The sequence below is a fragment of the Bos grunniens genome, chromosome 2 (assembly GCF_055505025.1).
Source record: "Bos grunniens cultivar Pamir isolate PY7600 chromosome 2, Bosgru_T2T1.0, whole genome shotgun sequence".
NCBI classification, from domain to species: domain Eukaryota; kingdom Metazoa; phylum Chordata; class Mammalia; order Artiodactyla; family Bovidae; genus Bos; species Bos grunniens.
This window is the reverse complement of record NC_141166.1, coordinates 47,512,693-47,538,765: the sequence shown is the minus strand read 5'-3', so window position 1 is coordinate 47,538,765 and position 26,073 is coordinate 47,512,693. Positions and strand designations below refer to the sequence as shown.

The window sequence follows — 26,073 nt, the reverse complement described above, 5'->3', positions numbered from 1 at the left end:
AGCTAACTAAAGCTGCCCAGTTCACATATATACATTGCTTCTGAAATTTTTAAACTGTATTTGAACATAATAATCTTAAATTTATTTTTAACATAAAAATGATGTATTTCTATTATGAAAAATGAAAAAAAAATGAAAAGATAAGGAAAAACTCATTCATATTCCTGCTACTAGAAGACAACCACAGTCAAGATGCTTCTCTTTCAGTCTCTTCTGTACATAGTTTTTGTAAGGCTTATTTTAAATACTTGTGACTATCATGTATGCAATTGCATAGTACATATACAATTTTTAACTATACAACATAAGAATTTTCCCATATTACTAAAACCTCTTTATAAATATCATTTATACTGGCTTCAAATTTGAATATACTTTTTTTTTTAATATTTTATTTTATTTTTTAAACTTTACAATATTGTATTGGTTTTGCAACACGAATCCGCCACAGGTATACACGTGTTCCCCATCCTGAACCCTCCTCCCTCTTCCCTTCCTGTACCATCCCTCTGGGTCGTCCCAGTGCACCAGCCCCAAGCATCCAGTGTCGTACATCGAACCTGGACTGGTGACTCGTTTCATATACGATATTATACATGTTTCAATGCCATTCTCCCAAATCATCCCACCCTCTCCCTCTCCCACAGAGTCCAAAAGACTGTTCTATACATCAGTGTCTCTTTTGCTGTCTCGTATACAGGGTTATTGTTACCATCTTTCTAAATTCCATATATATGCGTTAGTATACTGTATTGGTGTTTTTCTTTCTGGCTTACTTCACTCTGTATAATAGGCTCCAGTTTCATCCACCTCATTAGAACTGATTCAAATGTATTCTTTTTAATGGCTGTGAATATACTTTTTTTAAAGGACAGTGGTTTCATCACTGTTTCTACCATATTTTGAAATGACTAATTAAAACAATACCAGGTCCTTATTGAACACCTACTATGCTATACTGGGAGGATTCAAGAACATCTAAGACTGTCTTTGCTTTCTCCATGAGCTTAAGAGCCAATGAAGGAAATGAAGCATGCACATAAATGACCCTACTCCAACATGGTCAGCGATAGACCTGGGGAAGGATCCAGACAATGAGTGTACGGCTCTGGCTGGGGTGTTAGAGCAGACTCCATGGAGGAGGGGGGCTGTGGCCCTGATAAATGGACACAATCTCCCCAAGAGGACCTTTGAGGCAGAAGAGACTACATGAGAGAAGCTTAACAAAGGGGCCCATGTGAGATGTTATGGGGGACGGTGGTCACATGTTACATGAGTTAGCACGGGGGTGGGAAATAAGGTAGGAAGGGAAAAAACTACAGAGATTTCTGTGATATTTCAGGATAAAACTGTAATCACAAGTATATTCTAATTTTTGAAGGGCATTTCTGTTTCAAAGAACCATTTTGTTGGTTTGAGAAACAAAAAGTAGAAACCGAAAAACTACTAATATAGCTATTCCAATGAAAAAAAGCACAACTATGCAATATATCTCTATCATTCCTTAAACATCAATTTCTTCTTCAGGTAATTTGTGCCGCTGTACTGGATACCGACCAATTGTAGAAAGTGGAAAAACTTTCTGTGCGGTAAGTAATGATAAAAAATATTTTTTCAGTTAATTTAACATATTAAAAATCCTTTGTGTAAAACTGTCTATTGCATTCAGTTATCTCTAAAATGTTGTGCTTTCTATCCACTGAAAGTTATTAAATGCCACTATTGTTGTTTTTAAAAATAAATCTTTAATATCTATCTTGTTTACAGCCCTAAATTAGGCACTGTCTTTAGAAGTAAAGTATGTGGTCCATGACTTCAAGAAATGCAAAGCCTATAGAAGAAAATTAAATATATAGATTAAAAAACAATAAACACATAGTTGAAAAGCAAGATATTAAAAGCTCAATATATCCTCTCTAGCGGGCTTCCCAGGTGGCACAGTGGTAAGGCATCTGCCTACCAATGCAGGAGATTTAGGAGACTTGGGCTCCATCCCTAGGTTGGGAAGACCCCCTGGAGTAGAAAAATGGCTACTAACTGCAGTGTTCTTGCCAGGAAAATCCCATGGACAGAGGACCTCGTGTGCTATAGTCCATTGAGTCACAAAGAGTCAGACACGACTGAGTGCAGCACAGCACAGCAGCATAGCCTCTCTACCTTGTAAATAAATTTTAGAGGAATACGGATTAAACAGAATCAATGAGTGGGGAGGGAAGATACAGAGGAGACTTATTGGAGAATGAGAGTTATGAGCCAGGTCTTAAAGGAAGTGATATTAACAGATGGGTAAAGAGAGGGCATTAGAAAATTTCCAGTAAGAAAATATATGGAAGTAGAAAAAAGAAAGGATGTCCAAAGTTCAACTAAGAAATTGATGTGGCTGAAGCATTAAGGAATTTAGGCTCAAAGCTGATACCTACTATATAGTCATTGTTTATTCTCAAGCTAGAAGTCACACAAGAACAATATTTCAAAATTCTTGGCACCTGTCTATAAGAAAAATAAGCCTGGAAAGAGAGGATGGGGATGAGGGCACGGACTAGTGCAATATCCCATGAATGAGGGAATGAGGACCTAAACCAGTGTGGTAGATATGGGCCCAAAATGATAACTTTCAGGAAGAGGATTGCCAGAATCATAACCTCTAGATGATAAAGGAGGCAGTGAGAAAGAAATCCAAATCAGCTTCCAAACTGAGAGATCAAGGAATCAAATAGGTTGAAGGAAGCTGTAAAAGAATGATTTAGTATATGGCCTGGAGGGGGGTGATGTCTTGAGATAGATTTAGTTTTCGTAAAGTTAAATATCAAGACTAGACATCATCATGACAAGTATTCAGTTGTGTTTTTCATCACCCATTTTTATGTAAAAAATTATTTTTATATAATTTTGATTGACCAAAACCAACTCAAAGGGTGCAAGTTCATTCCAAATACTAAAACATCTAAAAGAAATCTTTGTTTAGACCAGAAACAAAGAATTTCAAAAAAATTTCCAAACTACAGGCTAGTTTATTTTAAATCCTGAGTAAGATATTTTTTATGTTGTGCTGTATGTGTGGCCATTTTGACTCATGAGAACAGCAATTTTGAATGATTCAATCTATTACTATTTTCCTGGAGGCAAAATACATACAAAAGTAGACATTTTGTCACACTCACTCAGGGTCCCCACATTCAGCCACTAGTTGGTCCCTTTATTGTGCATGATGTTGTCACAAAGTCCAAATCCCTTCTCAACTCTGGACAGTTACCTTATGAGTGAAAATACCCACCACCATTCCTGCAGTGCTTCCTGTGTGTCAGATACTGCGCACACCTGTCACATATTTAAATCTGACAAACCTCTTGGGACGGGTTTTATTTTCCTAATTTAACTAATTCAATCCAGCTAGTATGTGTTAAAGCAGGAACTAGAACCCAGGTCTCTTTGACTCCACGTATAAAGCCAAACCATAGGTCTCCAGACCACCACAGACCCTTAGGCTGTGTCTACATGTGAAAACGGCAAACAGGAATGATGATTTGTTTGAGAGTTGCAGGAACTGATCGGTGAATTCAGGCCAAAAACACTACTTTGACTCTACATGAAATGTCCTGAAAATTAAGGCAAAATGTTTTGGGACTTGCGTTCTCCAAATACTTTGGAATAGCTCCAAAAACATTCAAAGAAAGTCAGGTTTTTCAGTCTATTTATATTTATATACAGGACATCTTAAAGGCAGTTTGTCTTCCCAGGACTTCATTAAAAAATACACATGCATCACCCTTCTGATGAAAAGCCAGCTGTTTGTCTTTCTAATTACCACCTTGTAACTATACTCCTTTGACCTCACTTCCAGTAGGAAGCCTTAGCTGACTGACCCACCTTCCTCTAACCGCCTTCATCTTCCCCTGAAACTCAAGCAGAACCATTTATAAGACCCTAGCAGGAACATGGTTGCACACTCCATGCATTTTGTCTGATCCTTCAGTTATGGAATAGCTTATACTCTGTCCCACTCCATTACAGAGTCCCTGAGCTTCCCTGGTAGCTAAGATGGTATAGAATCTGCCTACAGTGTAGGAGGCCCCAGTTCAATTCCTAGGTTGGGAAGACCCCCTGGGGAAGGGATAGGCTACCTACTCCAGTATTCTTGGGCTTCCCTTGTGGCTCAGCTGGTAAAGAATCTGCCTGCAATGTGGAAGACCTGGGTTCAATCCCTGGGTTGGGAAGATCCCCTGAAGAAGGGAAGAGCTACCCACTCCAATATTCTGGCCTGGAGAATTCCATGGACTGCAGTCCATAGGTTCGCAAAGAGTCAGACACGGCTGAGTGACTTTCGCTTCACTGAGGGCCAGGATGGGCTCTGTTACTTCTTCCATAGATCCTCTGGGGCCTGGGCACTGCTGGGTGCTCAGGTTGGTGTTTAAAAATCAACCAATGGATTTGTTATAAACTGTATTACTTCCTAAGGAATCAACTGTTTGTCAAATGAAAGGATCAGGAAAATGTTGCATGGATCAAGAAGAGAAGTCTTTCACAAGTAGACAGGAAAAAGTAAGTATCTATTATTCTACTTAAGTTGGAATTGACTGAAACATGCCCACATCAATCCAAATTTATTATTCTAGTCTTTTCAGTGAATAAAATGTAAAGTTAGTGAATTCAAGGCATAAACAGCTTTTACAAGTCCCCCATATTAGCAAGCCCATGACTTTCATGAGGGGCTTCCCAGGTGGCACAGTGGTAAAAGAATCCGCCTGCAGTGCAGGAGACGTAAGAGACGTGGGTTCAGTCCCTGGGTCAGGAAGATCCCCTGGAGGAGGAAATGGCAACCCACTCCAGTATTCTTGCCTAGAAAATTCCATGGACAGAGGAACCTGGTGGGCTACAATCTATGGGGTTGCACAGAGTTGGACATGACTGAGCATACGTGCACAGACTTTCATGAGGCTAGTCACCACAGAAGACTATTTTCCTTCAGAAGCACTACAAATTTCTGTGCCTTAATCTGGGCTTACCCACTCTGTCACCCCCCAGCAAGCACTACAAGGGATGAAAGCAGGGACATGTCTTCATGCCTATGGCAGATAAACACCTGCCAGTGATACCTGAGACCCAGACAGAAGCTAAAATCCAACTCCTGACACCAAAAGAGGAAGCCCAGAGCCCAGCAGATCTGCCAGGGAAACCATCAGTGTCCGCTGAGGCGGGGAGGAATTCTGCCAGGGCTGCCCTTGGCTCTGGGGCTTCCATTTTATATACAGAATGTCAGATGCAGGCTCTGACTCTGAAGTCTCCCACTGAGAGACTCCTGTGCATCTCTCAGCATCTCTGAAGTTCCATTTGTATTTTGTTTTGTTGAGATGTGTACCAAGCTGTACAACGAAGATGAATTCCAGCCCTTCGATCCAACCCAGGAACCTGTATTCCCTCCTGAACTGATAGTAAGATACTTTACTTTTGTTGTCTTATAACATGATGTGGTTTAAGCATTTTGCCTTATACTATGAGACTACTGAGTTTTAGATCCTAAAAGTTGGAAGTGTGTCCAACATGATAACCCATTTTTAGAAACATGTTCAGCTCCACTGTGAATAGTATAAAACAGACAGCTTAGGAAAGCGGTGCTGCCGGGACCACAGGGGTGCTTGGGTCCACCCCTCCATTGAAGATCCTGAGCTCAGAGAGTGTAGGTGACTTAACCAAGATCACACAGCTACACAGTGAAATGCGTCAAAGACATTTTGTAAAACTAGTAAAGTAAAAATCAGATGATACTTATTATAATGGGATTTCATTATTCCTACTCTTAACCTCTGTGTTCTCAACTCAGTGGGGAGAGAGAGAGAATAACACAAATAGTGTGATATGCCCATCTTTCTATTCCATGCCTCTGTCCTGAAGAGAGCATGAGGTGAGGGCTATGATTCTACTGGCTTCTCAGAAGGCTTCAGTCCCTATGTTACCAACCAGGGTTCTTGGCCTCCTTAATCAGTAGAAACCTATCAGAGGCCAGACAAGAAATTCAGGTAAACCTTTACTAGGGCCCCTGCTGCAGCATGGGGGAGTCAAAACACACAACAGGTCCCCTCTCTGCTTGCTTGCTCCCTGAGAGGGGGGGTGAGCTTGTTCCTTATATGGTGTGAGGGTAGGGGTGTGTCCAGGGGTCAACCCGAAGGGATGGTTTAAGTGGTTTGCCCACCCCTTAGGTGATGTCGTGTGCAGGGGGTGTGCGCAGTACCCTGCTTTTTCTCTGGGCTCTTCAAAAGCGGCAGCTGGGTTTTTGGGTCTCTTTGTATTATTTGTTCAGAATTTGCCTCAGTTGCGCATGCACGTAGTTATTTTTGACCCATGCAGTTTCCTTGTATTTTGTTACTCAAGGAGAGATAACTCCTTACTCAAGGGGCAAGCATTACAGTATTCGAGCAAAAGGTCCCAGGTCCCCGCCTGTCTCACACACACACCCCTCAGAGCGTGAGAACCTGGACACACCTCGTGTTTAATGATTATTTGTACATGTAGATATGTAGATAAAGATAGATATTTTAAATATATTAGTATATTTGATCAGAGAAGGCAACGGCACCCCACTCCAGTACTCTTGCCTTGAAAATCCCATGGACGGAGGAGCCTGGTAGGCTGAAGTCCATGGGGTCGCTAAGAGTTGGACACAACTGAGCGACTTCACTTTCACTTTTCACTTTCATGCATTGGAGAAGGAAATGGCAACCCACTCCAGTGTTCTTGCCTGGAGAATCCCAAGGACGGCAGAGCCTGGTGAGCTGTCTATGGGGTCACACAGAGTCGAACACAACTGAAGTGACTTAGCAGTAGCAGCAGCAGTATATTTGATATATATTTTAATATTATATATATGTACAAAGTTGTAAAAGTATCCATTTATACTCTACCAGATGAATGATTTAAGGGATTTTTTTTACCCAAGGATAATATTGCTAATAAGCAATCTCTGTCCTACCGAAGAATCTAATTTCCAAAGAATCTAATCTCCAAAGGAGGGGCCCCTCTGAGTCACCATTATGGCAGAATTAGAGCAAGAAGCCTAGCCCTTTAATTCCAGGCTAAGATACCTTCAAGCTGCCATGCTGCCTCCTCTCTGTGTAGTCACTTCACAAATGCAGAGTTTGCTCTACTCTATATGCAGCTGTTGATGTCCAGACACCTATTATGAGAGTTATTCAGTGGTGATAATACACATCTTCTCAATCTAGGTAGCTTCAAACAAGGCCACCTTCTCCTAATACCCAGAAGTTAGGTTGTCTCAAAAAGCTAAAATAAACAGCAGGCTACTTAGACACCCAGAGCATTACTTGGAAGTCTATTGGCTTTGCTTCCCTGTAGAGAATGGCAGAAGACCCGAACAAAAGGAGGCTGACGTTCCGAGGGAAGAGGACCACCTGGATCACTCCTGTAAACTTGAATGACCTTCTGGAGCTGAAAACCAGTTTCCCTGAAGCCCCCATCATCATGGGGAACACTGCAGTGGGTAGGTGGTCTAGGGGCATGTTTTTTTAGTCTAGATTGGGGGTAAGTCAAATGTGTCTCTTTTAAAACTCTGCACAAATGCAATTTACTTTTATTAGTGAGTGCCTATGATCCTTTAGAATGTTGTGTTGTTTCCTTTTGTAAGTGAGTTGCTGTGTAATTTCCACTTTGAATTATCAGCAAGCCACACATCACTGTCTTTCTTTTCTAATTGTTTTACATATTTTTCTCCTTAAGGACCCAGCATTAAATTCAGAGATGAATTCCATCCGGTTTTTATATCTCCACTTGGGCTTCAAGAACTATATTTCGTGGATAGCACAGATGATGGTACGTACCTTTTTTTTTTTTTTCAAATAAGATGTAACCATTGGCTGCTGCTGCTGCTAAGTCGCTTCAGTCATGTCCAACTCTGTGCGACCCCATAGACAACAGCCCACTAGGCTCCCCATCCCTGGGATTCTCCAGGCAAGAACAATGGAGTGGGTTGCCATTTCCTTCTCCAATGCATGAAAGTGAAAAGTGAAAGTGAAGTCGCTCAGTCGTGTCCAACTCTTCTCAACCCCATGGACCATAGCCTACCAGGCTCCTCTGTCCATGGGATTTTCCAGGCAAGAGTACTGGAGTGGGGTGCCATTGCTAGTGGGCTGTTAATCAATTACAAAAACTGGACTAATTTGAGATCTTCATAGAATAGCTGACCTCATTTACTCTTTCAGAAATATTTATTGAGCACCTATGTGAGTCTTCTATGAGCTTTATCAAACTGCCTACCGAGCTGTGTCACCATGGACTACATTGTCATAGAAGCCATAATGGCAGGAGGATGGCACACAGCTCAGCCAAGTATAGAGAGAGTGACTGAATAAGAAGACTTAAGACATTATTGGAGAAGGAAATGGCAACCCACTGCAGTGTTCTTGCCTGGAGAATCCCAGGGACGGGGAGCCTGGTGCGCTGCCGTCTATGGGGTCACACAGAGTCGGACACTACTAAAGTGACTTAGCAGCAGCAGCAGCAAGACATTATTTGGCCAGTAGGAAAGGTTCTTGCCTACTCCCTGATTACTCCCTGATTCACAAATTTGCTTGAGGCATATCCTATATACATGCACACTCACCAAAAAGAGAAAAGATCTGGGCCATAAGATTTGAAAATTTAACTATAAACAACAACCTTATTTATTTTTACAGTCTTCACAATTTACTAAGGGTTCTCACATCTCTTATTTGTTTTGATTCTCATGACAACCCTGGGAGGTAGACAGAGCAGGTTGTCTTGAAATCCCCATTCTCCTAAAGAACATACAGGATCAAAAGGCTTAAGTAACTGCTGAACTTCACACGGCTAACACATGGTCAAGTCAGGACTAGATCCTAAGTCTACTTACTCCAAGTCAAGTATTCCTTCTTCATCATGCACCAAATAAGGCTATCTGAGACACGTGTACCACTGTCTACTATCCAAACTCAGCATGTGAATGGATAAAAATCATCAGTTCAGTTCAGTTGCTCAGTCGTGTCCGACTCTTGGCGACCCCATGAACCGCAGCATGCCAGGCCTCCCTGTTCATCACCAGCTCCCAGAGTCTACCTAAACCCATGTCCATTGAGTCGGTGATGCCATCCAACCATCTCATCTTCTGTCATTCCTTCTCCTCCTGCCCTCAATCTTCCCCAGCATCAGGGTCTTATCAAATGAGTCAGCTCTTCACATCAGGTGGCCAAAGTATTGGAGTTTCAGCTTCAACATGTCCTTCCAATGAACATTCAAGACTGATCTCCTTTAGAACGCACTGGCCGGATCTCCTTGCAGTACAAGAGACTCTCAAGAGTCTTCTCCAACACCACAGTTCAAAAGCATCAATTCTTCAGCACTCAGCTTCCTTTATATCCAACTCTCACATCCATACATGACTACTGGAAAAATCTTAGCCTTTACTAGATGGACCTTTGTTGACAAAGAAATGTCTCTGCTTTTTAATATGCTGTCTAGGTAGGTCATAACTTTCCTTCCAAGGATTAAGCGTCTTTTAATTTCACAGCTGCAATCACCATCTGCAGTGATTTTGGAGTCCAGAAAAATAAAGTCAGCCACTGTTCCCACTGTCTCCCATCTATTTGCCATGAAGTGATGGGACCAGATGCCATGATCTTAGTTTTCTGAATGTTGAGCTTTAAGCCAACTTTTTCACTCTCCTCTTTCACGTTCATGAAGAGGCTCTTTAGTTCTTCTTTACTTTCTGCCATGAGGGTGGTATCATATGCATATCTGAGGTTATTGATATTTCTCCCAGCAATCTTGATTCCAGCTTGTGCTTCTTCCAGCCCAGCGTTTCTCATGATGTACTCTGCATAGAAGTTAAATAAGCAGGGTGACAATATACAGCCTTAACCTACTCCTTTTCCTATTTGGAACCAGTCTGTTGTTCCATGTCCAGTTCTAACTGTTGCTTCCTGACCTGCATATAGGTTTCTCAAAAGGCAGGTCAGGTGGTCTGGTATTCCCATCTCTTTCAGAATTTTCCACAGTTTATTGTGATCCACACAGTCAAAGGCTTTGGCATAGTCAATAAAGCAGAAATAGATGTTTTTCTGGAACTCTCTTGCTTTTTCCATGATCCAGTGGATGTTGGCAATTTGATCTCTGGTTCTTCTGCCTTTTCTAAAATGAGCTTGAACATCAGGAAGTTCACAGTTCACATATTGCTGAAGCCTAGCTTGGAGAATTTTGAGCATTGCTTTACTAGCGTGTGAGATGAGTGCAATTGTGCAGTAGTTTGAGCATTCTTTGGCATTGCCTTTCTTTGGGATTGGAATGAAAACTGACCTTTTCTAGTCCTGTGGCCACTGCTGAGTTTTCCAAATTTGCTGACATATTGAATGCAGCACTTTCACAGCATCATCTTTCAGGATTTGAAATAGCTCAACTGGAATTCCATCACCTCCACTAGCTTTGTTCATAGTGATGCTTCCTAAGGCCCACTTGACTTCACATTCCAGGATGTCTGGCTCTAGGTGAGTGTGAGTGATCACACCATTGCGATTATCTGGGTCGTGAAGACCTTTTCTGTACAGTTCTTCTGTGTATTCTTGCCACCTCTTCTTAATATCTTCTGCTTCTGTTAGGTCCATACCATTTCTGTCCTTTATGGAGCCCATCTTTGCATGAAATGTTCCCTTGGTATCTCTCATTTTCTTGAAGAGACCTATAGTCCTTCCCATTCTATTGTTTTCCTCTATTTCTTTGCATTTATCACTGAGAAGGCTTTCTTATCTCTCCTTGCTATTCTTTGGAACTCTGCATTCAAATGGGAGTATCTTTCCTTTTCTCCTTTGCTTTTCACTTCTCTTCTTTTCACAGCTATTTGTAAGGCCTCCTCAGACAGCCATTTTGCTTTTTTGCATTTCTTTTTCTTGGGGATGGTCTTGATAAAAATCATACGTCTGAGTAAATCTCAGATACGTAAATAGAAATCAAATGGAGAATTATCTGCTTTCCCCTCTGATCTTCCCATCTTAGTCTGCTCATTCTTTTCTTATTTTTTTTCTTGTTGGAAAGTCCATATTAATGGAGCCACAGAAGGAGATGGAGCAAGGAAAGGTCAGGCTGTATGGAGAAGGGCTAGAAGGAAGGGATGTGGTTAGGGTGTGGTAGAGATGGAGGGACTGGATGTTAGAACCTGGAAAATGAAGTCAGTATTTCTCAACCTTTTCATTATTTCTCACTCTAAGGAGTGATGGACATTTTTTCTCTCCTCATCCTCCATAAAATTTTAACATCACAGATAGACCATATATCTGTATGGGTATCAGGGCTTTATAAATAAAAAGAATAAGATTTTTTTCACTGCCTTAGTGGCAGTATTGCCCCCATTGAGAATGCACGAAGTAGAAGACATCACTACTCAAAACACTCCCTGTAAGCTCACAGGCAGATAGAACTAAGCCAAGTTTCCAGCAGGTGTCTCTTCTTGTTATGATGAAGGAACAACAGGAAGAGATGGTTTGGAAAAAGGGCAAATGAGCAATGCAGATTTGGAAGTCAACTTCCACTCAAGTGTAATGATCTTGTAAAAATCTTACAGGATCTTGGTTGAAATTTTCACATTTGATCCGTCTATTCAGGACAGCACTACACTGGGAATAAACAGAGTAATGAGTTTCAGATATCTATGGTTGACGTGTCCTAAAATCTAAGGCAGATACAACTGTGTACATGAAAGAGAAAAATCTTTGGTACTTAATATTTGAGAATAAAGCAAATTGCCAAAATATCTTTATCTTTGTTTCTGTCCTTCTAAGTTTATATGAAAAGAGAAGATATATTTGAAAGAGTGTTTCCAAGCAGCCCATGCATCTTGTTACCTTCTACTTTAAGTTTAAATTCCATACCTTACTTTCAGGGGTGACGATAGGCGCAGGATACAGCCTGGCCCAGTTGAATGATGCCTTACATTTTATTGTTTCTGAACAACCAAAGGAGAAGACCAAGACCTACCACGCTCTCCTGAAGCACCTGAGAACACTTGCTGGAGCCCAGATTAGGAATATGGCGGTATGTTCTCTAGTGTCATACAAGATAAGACTGTGTCAGAGCAGCTTTAGAGACGGTTTTGGGACAATGAGAATTGTATTGACAGCAGCACAGCGCATATCTGAATTTAGAGTTTCCTCAGGCTCCAAGTCTCCTCACTTCGCCATGTTATTGGACACGTGCTAGGGTCAGTTCTGAAAGAGGTTTTTTCCCTCATGGCACATGGAAAGGCAATATTTTCTCAAGCTATAAGTTCGAATTGGCGTCAGAGGAGTGGGACTCTTGCACACTGTGTTGTCTGACTGTATTTAGCTGCACGCCCCCCCCCACAAGTTTGCCAGATCTTTCTCTGAAACAAAGAAGAGAATTTTTAAAGCTTACACAAGATCCCTGTATACATAATTCCTTATTTTTCAAATGACTGAGTGTAGCTTTAAAAATGCCATCTTTTCTTTTTAATCTAGACTTTAGGCGGGCATGTGGTGAGCAGGCCTAACTATTCTGACCTGAATCCCATCTTAGCAGCAGGAAATGCTACCATCAATCTGATATCTAAAGGTAAGAGACCAAGCTTTAAGCATTTGATTTTATAATTATCACATCAGTTACGTAGCTCCTTTGCAAACTATGAACAAGGAACCCAAATATATCTCACTTAGACTCACCAAATATATCTGGTTGTATCTACATTACCTCAAACATAAGGATGAAACTGAGATCAATCACCTTGTTTTCCATATGTTCTATATCTTGTAGATCACATAAGTTACTGCTCCTGACAGTTTTTCTGAACTAGTTGGCTGTATTTATGCGTAGTCCAAATTGTACTATCAAGGCAGATAAAGGAAAATTTAATGAGGTGTATGTATGTGATTTTAAAGTTTTATGGCATATTTTATTTCACAGTTTCATAAAGGTGAAATTTTTCCTTATAGTACTTTTCGTTTTAAACAAAATCAAATTTGTGGGGCATATTACTCATTTCTTCTCTCTTTAGTCAAAGATAGCTTAAACTTTGCCAAGGGAAAATGATTTAAACTTAAAGAAATAAAAATAAAGACAAATGTGTGTTATTCACAGGTCTATTGATATAAGATACCTTCTCTTTGATTAAAATCAGATTTTTAAAACTATGGTGGAGCAAAAGAGAGAGTATGGTAAACTGTTTAAGGGGGGAAAAGTATATATCAGGCATCCCACCCCTGCCATTCATCCCATCTCTATCTCTTTGGACAGATCATCTATCCTTTCTTGGCTCAGGGCCTCAGTTTTCCCATCTATGAAATACACTGGAACCAGTGTACCCATTACCCATTTGTGAACCTCCTTTATACTAGGCCTTACTCTTTGCCAACCACGACTGAGCGACTTCACTTTCACTTTGTACTAGGTAGTTTCCAAATAGCTTTAAAGTTCTTCAAAGCCCAAATGTTGTGAGTGGTGTACAATGGGCAATAAGAACAAGAAAGGACATGTTAGTGTACTGGGTCCAACCCTGCCATCATGCATGAGAAACCAGAAGCCCAAGGTTCCAGGACTTGCCTCAGCCAACCCAGCCCGGGAGCTAGACGAAGAACCCACGTCTCTGGCTCCCAACTGCACTCTCTTTCCACAAGTGCATCATATCTGTCCCTTTGGGCATATTCTCCAATTTGATAACTTCATCCTAATCAAGGTCATTTTCTCTAATAGAAGGAAAACGGCAGATTCCTTTAGATGGCCGTTTCCTTGAGAAGTCACCTGAAGCCAACCTCAAGTCAGAAGAGACTGTGTTATCTGTGTATATTCTGCACTCTACTCAGGTAAGGGCTCCCTGACCCGCCACCCACCCCAGGGAAGCCCAGCTTCACCCTGAGCAGCAGGCCACATATGGGCTTCCGAGAGAGAGGTGTCCTCTCCTTTCCAACCAGCTGCTGCAGGGCGCCTTTGGGGCTGCTCACAGGAGGGGTGCATTCCCAGGTGACGATCGGATTTGCTTTCTTATCAGAGCCACGGTATGAACTCAGGGGCCCTGGGTGCTTTGCCTTCTGTTAGTCCTTTCCTCCATAAAAGATAAAGTAAAAAATATATATGACTGTGTCAGTATAAAGATAAATATGATCCAGGCTACCTTCAGTGTTATATATTCATTATCATTATATTCATTTTTCCTTTTGATTTTAAAAGAAATGAAAACATTTCCATGAGCCTTATCTCTCTGCCTGCAGGGAACATTAGCCCTGTAAAAAAGAGAGCCCTTTGTGTGAAGAGCTGAACTGGGAGTTTCAGACAAAGATGAAACTTAGCCAAGATTGAGTAATAGTCTGTTGACTACAGCAAGTTTCTGGTAAACTGAAAGTTTATTACCATAAATTTACTACCAAGTCAACCAGATATTTATTAACCAGATATTTTAAGTACAATTTTCTATTTATTAACTATCTACTACTTTACATGCCTGGCACAGTGCTAAACTCCGAAGACTACAAGACACAGCATTCAGTCTTTAAAGGTCTCTACACCTATGAGGAAGGGCTTGAAATAGGAAAAAACTAATCTCAGACAGGAAATGAGCGGACAAAGAATTGAGGTAGTTTCGGTGATGGGGAGAACCCTGCCCTGGTGTTATTAACCATGAAGGAAGGCAGTTGAGATCAGCATAGGTCAGTGTAGAGAAGGGGGTGATCTTTCCAGGATTTTTATTTAATTTAAAATCTTTTTTTTAGTTTTGTACTGGGGTATAACTAATTAACAATGTTGTGATAGTTTCAGGTGAATAGTAAAGGGACTTAGCCATACGCAAACATATATCCATTCTCCCCCAAACTCCCCTCCCATCCAGGCTGCCACATAATCATTCAACTTTTTTTTATTCTATGAAACAAATAGTCAAAGAGTTAATAGTCTCACGGGGATGGGGGCTGGGGGGCATGGCAGGCTGAAGGCCAGATGGCCGGGCAGGTTATGTGGAGCAAACTGAGAGATGAGTCTGGAAGGGAGGTTGGGGCTCCATCACCAAGCATATCTATTGCTCTATTAAGGAGTCTATATGGGTCCTAGCAAACAGTCACCTCTGAAGGCTTTAAAGAAGATCCAATCTTAATGAAAGGCGCTTTTGAGAAACATTGATCACTAGAAAGATAGAGGATAAGTTGATTGGAGGATAGCCTAAAAGTCGAAGGGCCAGTTAGGAGGCTAATGCAATAGTTCAGGCAAGGGAAGGTGATGAGGAATGAGAGCCATGTCCCCACCAGTCAGTGCGGTACAGCAGGAAAAACCAGTGTCTCTCAAACACTTCTTTATCATCTTACTTTCTAGATCAAAAATGTGTGCTTCTTGTCAGGGTCCATGATGGTAGGGTCTAATCTCTCCCCTGCCCCCTACCAAGATGCTGGCCACGCAAAGAGGCTTTCACGCTTTGTGGCTCCAATGTTTCAAACTAGTAATGAAACTCAACCTAGAATGACAGATTTAAACTTGGCAAGCACTTTGGAGACCGTTTGTCCTGTGGGTTCCAAGGTTTTTTCCTACAGTAGAATTCTTTATTCAGATAAGATTTACATAGAACACCAAACTAAAACTGCTACAAGTGGAAGTGAGGAAGTTCCCTGTGAGAGGCACCCCACCTCCTCATCCTCCACTCAGCCCTCTCAGCAGTCACCAAGGTGCCATCTGATCAAATTAAACCTTGTCGTTTTAAAGAGAAGTAAAACTGGAACAGTTTAAGTCCCCTGCCCAAGGCCACACGTGGATTCACAGAGGAGGGTAGATGAGCACAGACCCCAGAGCCGGCACTGCCGCTTCCTGTGTGACCTTGTGCAGGCGACCCAGCCTCGCAGTTTCCTCATCGGGAAAGTGGACGTGAGCAGAGTTGTTGTGAGGATTAGATATTAACACATAATATAATACAGAATAATTAATACTTAATGTAATACATAACAATAAATACAAAGCACACGGGCAGTATATACTCCACAGTCAGTTCCATACTCCATAACCACGCCTGTGTGAGAACTTATATCATTCACAAGATCTTTTTCAGGATCAATACCAAACGTCATTGTTGCTGTACATCAGACAGTGAAGCTAAGCACTACACGTTGTTTTTCTGTCTGTAGTGGCATTTTGTGTCAGGACTCCGGATAGCCCAGCGTCAGGAGAACGCCTTTGCCATTGTCAATGCTGGGATGAGCGTGAAGTTTGAGGATGGCACAGACACCATCAAGGAACTTCAGATGTTCTACGGAAGTGTTGGCCCCACTGTTGTCTCTGCAAGCAAAACCTGCCAGCAGCTCATTGGGAGGTATGTCATAACACATCTGAAGCATGCAACCCAGGCCTTGCCATTTTAATATTTCAATGAAAATAGCACTTGGAAAATTTTTTCTGATCATAATATACATATATATATACACATGCATATAATGTGTTGACAATTTAATCACTGCAGAAAAGTACAAAGAAAATAAAAATCACCCAAAAACCAACCACCTTCAAGATACAATGATTCTTTTGTTGTAGTTTCTATAATAATAATTCACAAATTAATCTAAGATAATCTAAGTAGATAGTATCTCCAAAATTCCACTACAAATTAACCTGAAAAATAAGTAAATGTTTCTGATACTGTGTCCTAAGACAACTGAAAATGTCCTTAAAGAGCTTAAAGAAGATGAAATAGTCCAAAAGATGAATTGGCCTTCCTCCTGTCATTTGCATTATTTCTAGCATTTGGACAGCAAATTTTTGAAGTTCTTCTAACCAGTAATTTTATAGTAATTTTCACCCACCCATCAGGTTTTTTGTCAACAATTAGAACTTAAAGCAAGTTTTTTCTGATACTGAAATAACTAAAATAAGTGTTCACAAAGCACTTATATAATAACTTTCAGCCATGAAAAATGTTGCAAGTATCATCAATAATTCAGTCATTTACTAGTCTTTAGTCAGGAAGATCCCCTAGAAGAGGAAATGGCAACCCACTCCAGTATTCTTGCCTGGAAAATTCCATGGACAGAGGAGCTTGTGGGCTACAGTCCATGGCGTCACAGAGTCAAACACGACTGAGCAACTGAGCATGCATGCGCTTGGGCAGGTGTGGTGTCGTTGTTGGAGACACAGCCACGAACAAAACAAAGTCCCAGATCCTGGGAAGCTTGATTTGAGTACTTTTTTCATCCAAGCTATTTGAGGTAAATCAACATTCCCAGGCCATGACGTTAAAAATAATAAAAACAATCTGATTAAAAAATAGGCAGAGGATTTGAATGGACATTTTTCCAAAGAAGACATACAGATGGCCAACAAGCGTATGAAAAGATACTCAACATCACTAATCACAATGCAAGTCAAAACCACCATGAACTATCATCTCACATGTTAGAATGAGTATTATATAAAAGACAAGAAATAACATGAATGGAGAATAGGAAACCCTTATGCACTGTTGGTGGGAATACAAATTGGTGCAGCCACTGTAGAAAACAGTATAGAGGTTCCTCAAAAAATTAAAAATAGGACTACCATATGATCCTACAAAGAAGATGGAAACATCTACTCAAAATACATAAGCAATTCCATGCGGCTTGCAGCATTATTTACAATAGCCGAGATAATGGCAGCAACCTAAGTGGTCATTGATGATCAATGTATAAAGGATATATATATATATATATATATATATATATATAAAATGGAATATTATTCCATTATAATAAAAGAAGGAAACCTTGCCATCTGTGGCAACATAGATGGACTTTGAGGGCATTATGCTAAGTATGATGCAGAGAAAAACAAATACTGTACGATCTTATATGTGGAATCTAAAACAAAGCAAAAACTGAGCTTGTAGATACAGAGAACAGTTCGGTGGCTGCATAGATGTGGTGGGGTGGAGGATGGAGTGCAAAATGGATGGATGGGGTTAAAAAAGTACACATTTCTAGTTACAAAATAAATGTCATTGGGATGTAATGTACAGCATGGTGACTATACATAATAATACTATATTGTATATTTGAAAATGGCTAAAAACAAAACTAGATCTTAAACGTTCTTGTCCTAAGAAAAAAAATTTGTAACAACATATGGTGACGAATATTAACTAGACTTATTGTGGTGATAATTTCACAATATATACAAATATCAAATCATTACATTGTACCCTGAAACTCACATAATGTCATGTCAATTACACCTCAGTTAAAAATTAAAATTTTTTCAATAATATTTTTGAAAGGAGGACTTTGTAAGAAAATTTGGGAGCCACTGCCCCAGATTCTAAAGAAAGCTAGTGAGGGATTTGAGAGTCTTTTGTGTAGACTTCAAAGACGGATACATACTGCTCTCCATCTTTTCGTACTCTGCTGGATTAGTGTTTGTCTCTGCCTCTTCTGTGAAATGTTCACACTCTTTCCTGCTAGGAAATGGAACGACCAGATGCTGAGTGATGCTTGCCGATTGGTTCTGGATGAGATTTACATCCCTCCAGACGCTGAAGGTGGCATGGTAGAGTATAGGCGAACCCTCATCATCAGCTTACTCTTCAAATTCTACCTCAAAGTGAGGCGAGGGCTGAACAAAATGGTAAGGACTACTTCTCTGGGTCTCTGGGCCCCCTGGCCTCCTGGACATGAGCCTGCACATGAAGGGCCTCCATGGCCTGGTTTTAATAATACACAGAGCGTGTTGAGGGTGGGGCCTTCCAGTGGCGCTTCCCCGCCTCCAACAGCTTCCTCCTCGCCCTTTTTGTTTCTCTCCTTCCCTCACCCTCCTTCACTCCTGAGCTGAGAAGGGGATGGATGACCTTGTTATTCCATTTGCTTTATAATTTGTATGACAGAGGCTAATATGCAGTGTCAAGTTGATTTATAGTAGTGAAGAGCCTTCAGTGAGCAAACTATAATATTTTCCTTAAAGTAAGACCTATTTTAATATTTTAAAAATATGAATAAGACAAAAAGGAAGAGAAAATCATCTATAATCCCATAGCCTGTACATAACCATTATTAGTATTTTATTATGTACTTCTTCAAACAACAGTGCTAGCCCAGGGAATTCAAAGCTCAGGGCTCTCTCCCAGCAGAACTGGTATCTCATGTCTGGAAGAATAAATAGAATAGCCTATTTCTGACATGTGTTTTTCCAAGTTAGTCACTCAGATTATAAAATTAAATGTGAAAAAAATCTTCTTTTCAGGACCCCCACAAGTTTCCTGATATCCCAGAAAAGTTCGTGAGTGCGCTAGAAGATTTCCCTATAGAAACACCCCAAGGCATTCAGATGTTCCAGGTTGGTGGCTGGGGTGTTTTGCTTTTTAATCTGTCTGTGCATGTAAGTGTATGCCATTATGCATATATCTTCCTTCTTTTCAAGAACTTATTTTTTATTTTTATTACTTGTACAGACAAAGTCTGCTAAAGCCAGTTGATGGGTAACATTGTCACCCACACATGGCTTTCTTGGTTTAGCTTCTATGCTTTTACTAAAGGCTACACAAAGAATTAGATTTTGTATCTCCTTTCCCTTCTATTTTCAGTTTTGCTGCTTAAAATTTCCTCCTTTTCTTGGCCAGTGTCTGTCCTTTCTTTAAACTCTGACTTAGCATTTACTGCTTCTATAGAGACTTCCCAGCTTTCTTATAATTGAAAGTTTCTCAGTCCTGTCTGATTCTTTGTGACTCCATGGACTATACAGTCCATGGAATTCTCCAGGCCAGAATACTGGAGTGGGTAGCCTTTCCCTTCTCCAGAGGATCTTCCCAACCCAGGGATCGCACCCAGGTCTCCTGCATTGCAGGTGGATTCTTTATCAGCTGAACCACACGGGAAGCCCAAGAATACTGGAGTGGGTAGCCTATCCCTTTTCCAGAGGATCTTCCCATCCCAGGAATCAAACCAGGGTCTCCTGCACTGCAGGCAAATTCTTTACCAACTGAGTTATGAGGGAAGCCCCTGCTTTCTTATAATCATCCTAAATCTCCCAGAAATTTGTGTATATTTCTTGCACCAAATTAGTTGATGTCAACTGTTCTTTATTGCTATACAAAGTTGATCACATTATGTTAATGTGTTACTGTGTATTCTGATACTTCAACAAGGTTGTAGAGTCTTTGAGGGCAAATAAAAAAAGTCTTCCTTTTTTGGGGTGAGGGGGTGGTTGTAATCAGAATTTATCCTTTATCGTATGGATCTTTATTAATGTTGACTCACAGATATGGATACCCAATTGCTTATAGTTTTTTTTGACTTTGGGGTAAGCCAAGCTATATCTATATATATATAGATAGATAGATATAGATATATATCTATATATATGTATATACCAAGCTATATATATATTCCCAGGTTTCAGTGCTTGAGGATGCATGGTAATAAAATAACTTGCTTTGTTCGTGAACAGTGCGTGGATCCCCACCAACCCCCACAAGATCCAGTTGGCCACCCAGTCATGCACCAGTCAGCCATTAAACACACCACAGGGGAAGCTGTGTTTGTTGATGACATGCCCCCCATCTCCCAAGAACTCTTCCTGGCTGTAGTCACCAGCACCAGAGCTCATGCAAAGATAATGTAAGAAAACAAAACATCCCTATAAGTTACTGGAATGCATTCACAATTTCATATTAGAATTGAAAATTTATTATATATTTGGGTCAAATAAGAATAATTTCCTCTTTTGGATGGGAATCAGTCATTTTTTAAATATAGTTAAGAAAAAAAAAATCTATGACCAAAAGTAAGAACACCTACTAACTGCTGGCACTTTCCACATGGAATACTGCCCATGACTTGTTATGTGGTCACCAATTTTTCCTGGTGTTTAGGAATCACTTGTATTACCCTGAGCTTACCTCTGTAACTTCAGTGTGTGCTTTCAAAATTTCCTTCCTAGATTAATTGATACTTCAGCAGCCCTGGCCCTTCCTGGTGTTGTTGATGTGATAACAGCAGAGGATGTTCCAGGAGATAATAGCTATCAGGGAGAGATTTTCTACGCACAAAATGAGGTGTGTGATTTGTGCACCGCTTATCATTCAAATGCTTTGCTGGAAATGCCAAAATGATTATTGGTCATGGGCCCATGTTCACATCACAAAGACCTGCAGGGAACCAGTGACTCCCCCTCAAATTCTCTCTTGAATGGTGGACCCTTTTGAGATTCTGTTAAAAGCCATAAGCCTTCTCAGGGAAGGCTTCTAAAAAACCATCAAGTGGTAGAAGCAATACAGAGCATAGGACATTAAAGGAACCAACATTATTTCAGGACAACCGGATTACTGGCTGTGATATGGGAGTGGGAAGGAATGTGGCTGAAGACAGTCACAGGCCAGGTCCTTAAATTCTTCCTCCAACCTATGTATCCCCTGAACCCCATTCAAGTTACTGTTTTAGATTTATTCTCATAGGTTGAAAATAATACAACATGTGGCTTTTTGCCAGGTAATTTGCGTGGGTCAGATCGTCTGCACTGTGGCTGCTGATACCTATGCTCATGCAAAAGAAGCTGCTAAAAAAGTGAGGATTGTTTATGAAGACCTAGAGCCCAGGATTATAACAATAGAGGTACGCAGGCCATTCCATGTCTTCTAGAATGACTAGGGTGGTATAATTTTGACAGAATTCAACCCATGGGGTCACAAAACAATTTAGGGCTCACCTATACTGGGTTTAGAGCTGTCCATAGTTTTAGAGAGAAGGCTCCAGCAATCTGCACCTCGAAACATGATACAGAGAATTTTCCTGCCTGGAGCTCTCTCCCTTCTTGTGTCCATTTCTCCTCCCTTGATCTCTTGCTAAGGCCTGGCCACAGAATACAGATAAGGGATACCAGGGGGATGTTCTACAACCTCACATACAAAACTAGTCATTGGGAAATCCAGAGCATGTGAAACTCAGAACAGTTGTAACATTTACTATATTACAGCTTGGGTCCTCTGTCTCCCTGCCTACTTCCTGCTTAAACACAAGCCCTGGAGATAGTACTCTGACTGACAGTCTGACTCTATTGTCTGCTGCTGCTAAGTCACTTCAGTCGTGTCCGACTCTGTGCAACCCCAGAGACGGCAGCCCACCAGGCTCCCCCATCCCTGGGATTCTCCAGGCAAGAACACTGGAGTGGGTTGCCATTTCCTTCTCCAATGCATGAAAATGAAAAGTGAAAGGGAAGTCGCTCAGTCGTGTTCGACTCTTAGCGACCGAATGGACTGCAGCCCACCAGGCTCCTCTGTCCATGGGATTTTCCAGGCAAGAGTACTGGAGTGGGGTGCCATTGCCTTCTCCAGACTCTATTGTCTAGTGGGACCTTAATAGCAATGAAAGCATTGACAAGTTGTTTCAACTCCTCATACCTCAGTTTCCTCTACTGTAAGATGGGAACCATGAAAGTACCTACACCAAAAGGTCACTGTGAGGTTTATTTTTTTATTTTTTTATTTTTCACTGTGAGGTTTAAATGGAAGAATTCAAATGCCTGGAACAGCACTTGGGACATGGGACCCATTCAATAAATGTTAGCTGTCATTTTGTTTCAGCTGTTTTTGTTAACAAGGACAAGAACATATTCTCAGTGCTTTATAACCCCAGTGCCTAGTGAAGCACTAAACCCATAGTAGGTGCTCAATAAACATGTGTGATGGAAGGATAGATGAGTCCATAAGCAATGTGAATCCCAGCCAATGGGAGGCAGTCTCCATCATTTTCTGTGATTCTCCTCTGTTCTTCCCAATGGTTACCGAGGTCAAGTATTTCCCAATTATCCTCTGAATGCCTCTTAATTCTGTCCCTTTCTTTCTATTCTCATTTTGTCTCCCATCTCATGGTTCGGCCAGATCCTCATCACCTGTTGTCAGATTAATTATCATAACTGCTTTAAAAGGAGTTTTGTACTCTGTTTCAACCTATCTGTCCATCACATTAACTTTGTAAGCCTGAAAGTTCATCAGATCACTTCTTCCACACAGCAACATCCCCTTAGATGAAGTTCTTAGTATGGAACTCAGGATCTTGTGGTGGGGGTGGGGGGCTCTTCTGGTCTTCATTGCTGTGCACAAGCTTTCTCTAGTTGTGGCGAACAGGGGCTACTCTTGTTGCAGAGCACGCGCTCTAGGGCATGCAGGCTTCAGTAGCTGCAGTGCATGGGCTCAGTCATGGCGGCATGTGGGCTCAGTAGCTGTGGTGCATGGGCTCAGTCGCCCTGTGGCTTGTGGAATCTGCCCAGATCAAGGATTGAATCCATGTCCCCTGCATTGGCAGGCAGTCTCCCAACCAGGACCGCCAGGTAAGTCCTCAGGATCTTTCTTAATCCAACCTCAAGGCACCTTTCTAGTCCAATCTACTGTTTCTTGATAGAAAATCCCCACCCTTCCAGTTGGCTTGTTCTCATTTTGGCCCCTCAGCTTGGTTTCAACCTCAAACTATTGCTTTATGAGGCACTTTTGACTGTAAATGATTCTCCCTCTCTTCTCTAGCTGTCCTAATCTCATTCAATTCAGCACCTAACTTTCATCACCTACACAACGTCACCCTTGAGCGTTCCTGGCCCCACCAACCTCCTCCTCTTGTCCTCTCTTTATTCTGTTATTTGCCCCCCTCACCACAAAGTTGGCACCTTAACACCAAACTGCCTCAGGCCCTCACTCTAGGACCGCATTGGATATATCTATCCTTGTCTCCCTCTCAGGTCTTCCTCAGAGCCCTGAACGAAACTAAGGCAATACCAATGCCTGTAATCCATTTCAACACAACATCTGCTGTCTCTCCTTACTGCTTGGATTGCCTTTGTGTGTGAAGATCTGATTGAGCAGGAGCTTGGGGTTTTGATGGTGGGTGAATGGCTTATTAGAATGCTTTTAAAAAAACAACACCTTTTTCTTGTTTGTTTTGGTCTGCAGCAAGCCCTAGAGCACAATTCATTTCTTTCTGCTGAGAAAAAAATTGAGCAAGGAGATGTAGAGCAAGCCTTTAAATATGTTGACCAAATCATTGAAGGTAAGTGACCTTGAGCCAAAAAGGTAAAGCCTTTGCAGTTGAAGACTTAATTGAGTCATCTGGCTTGAGAAATACTAGAGCTCTCAGGCAGAGTTTCTCAACCCTAGTGTGATTTTTGAATCACAATTTTAAATGCACAAATAATAAACTTACTAAGTTCAATGAAATTTTACATATGTATAAGTCTATGGATGGGATGGTTAGATAACATCATCAACTCAGTGGACATGAATCTGAGCAAACTCCGGGAGATAGTGAAGGACAGGGAAGCCTGGCGTGCTACAGTCCATGGGGTCGCAAAGAACTGGACACAACTTAGCGACCAAATAAGAACAACAATAGGCCTATGTAAATACTACCCACACCAAGATATAGAATATTTCCAGCACCCTGAAAGCTTCCTTGTGCCCCTTCTCAGTTAGTAAACCTCCCAAAGATTTTTGTTTTAATTTTACTTATTTGGCCGTGCTGAGTCTTTGTTGCTGTGCAAGGGCTTTCTCTAGTTGGAGTGTGCAGGCTTCTTTTATTGAAGAGCATGGGTTCTAGGGCTGTCAGCCCTCAGTAGTCGTGGCATATGGGCTTAGTTGCCCCTCAGCACATGGAATCTTCCCAAACCAGGGATCAAACCAGTGCTGCCTGAATTGGCAGGTAGATTCTTAACCACTGGACCACCAAGAAAGTCCCCAAAGATATTATTCTAACCTTTACCACTGTAGATTAGTTTTACCTCTTTTGACCTTCATATAAATGGAACCTTATAGTATAACTTTTGTGCCTACTTTTTTTATTCAATATTGTGTATGGAGGGCTCATCCATGTTGTTGCATAGATCCATAATTCTTTTTCATTATTCAGGAGTATTTCATGGTATAAATATTTATATATCCATTATATCTGTAATTATACCCATAACTTATTTATCTATTCTACCATTGATATGCATTTGAGTTTTTTCAACTTGGGGCTTTTATGAATAGTTCCTGTAAACACTGTTATTATACATGTCTGTGGTGAGCATAAGCACTCATTTTCAATAAAATATACTCAGCAGTAAAAATGCCAAATAATAGTGTTTTAATATCTTTTACTTTTAGTTAGTGCCAAACATTAAAAAATGTTTTTCCTATTTTATTCCTAATAACAATTGTAAAAGTTCCATTGTTTATTTATTATCATCAGTCTTTTTAGTTTAGTTCTTGTACACCCTTCTTAATATTTCTTTCTAGTACTTGATACTTTATAATGTTATTGTAATGCTATTGTAAGTTATATTTTTATTTAATTTTCTACTTATTTATGTCTAGTATATAAAGACAGTTGGTTTTTGTATATTGATCTTATAGCCAGGAGTTTCACTAAATTCCCTCACTATTTTAATAGTCTTACAGAGTCTCTTGAATTTTCTGTGTATAAAGTTGTTTCTTAACAGTTTTATTTATCTTTCCTAATCTTGATACTATAGTGTTTGCTTGCTTGCTTGTTTTGAATTGCTGCACTGGGTAAGACTTAGTACAGTTTTTTAAAATACAAATATCCAGATCCCACCTCAGACTTGTGAAATCAAAACCTTGGAGTATAAGGTCAGAGAGCATCAGTATTTTATAGAAGATCTCCATGTGGATGAGTCTAATTTGTAGCCAGAGTTGAAAGCTGCAGTTGTCTTTACTAAGAGAATTGCTACAAGTCTTAAGTAAGAGAAAATAGTGATTTTTACAGTAATTTTTACCTACTTCTAAATAAGTGGAATGGCAAGTGCTATATTTTTTACTGAAATGCCTTCAGAATACTTGTTTCCCAGCATCATTCTGTTTAAGCAGAAAATGTAGACTAATTCCCAATCATAAAAACAATTTACTACCTCAGAAGAATAGTTAAATACAAGCAGGAAAGCTAAGAAAGATGCTCAGAGATTTGACAGCATCTACTCTTGTGTCAAACACTCATTACTCCATAATATATTTTATAGAAGAAACTAAATGAGATTTTACAAAGACTATAAATTTAAGCTAATGGTTATTTAGTTATGATAATAATATCAGTTACCATTTATCAGGTACTCATTGTGCCAGGCACCATGCCA

General features: G+C 40.6%; 1 protein-coding gene across 1 annotated transcript in view; it reads left to right on the top strand.

The window, feature by feature from the left end:
- LOC147378052 (aldehyde oxidase 4-like) overlaps positions 1 to 26,073 on the top strand; it is a 71,408-nt gene that overhangs the window by 15,988 nt on the left and 29,347 nt on the right. The window contains 15 exon segments of the mRNA XM_086346700.1: positions 1,528 to 1,589; positions 4,456 to 4,539; positions 5,349 to 5,429; positions 7,348 to 7,492; positions 7,729 to 7,821; positions 11,897 to 12,048; positions 12,492 to 12,585; positions 13,720 to 13,829; positions 16,125 to 16,309; positions 18,429 to 18,591; positions 19,204 to 19,296; positions 20,407 to 20,576; positions 20,899 to 21,013; positions 21,447 to 21,569; positions 23,897 to 23,993. Of these exon segments, the coding sequence (XP_086202826.1) occupies positions 1,528 to 1,589; positions 4,456 to 4,539; positions 5,349 to 5,429; positions 7,348 to 7,492; positions 7,729 to 7,821; positions 11,897 to 12,048; positions 12,492 to 12,585; positions 13,720 to 13,829; positions 16,125 to 16,309; positions 18,429 to 18,591; positions 19,204 to 19,296; positions 20,407 to 20,576; positions 20,899 to 21,013; positions 21,447 to 21,569; positions 23,897 to 23,993 (1,767 nt within the window).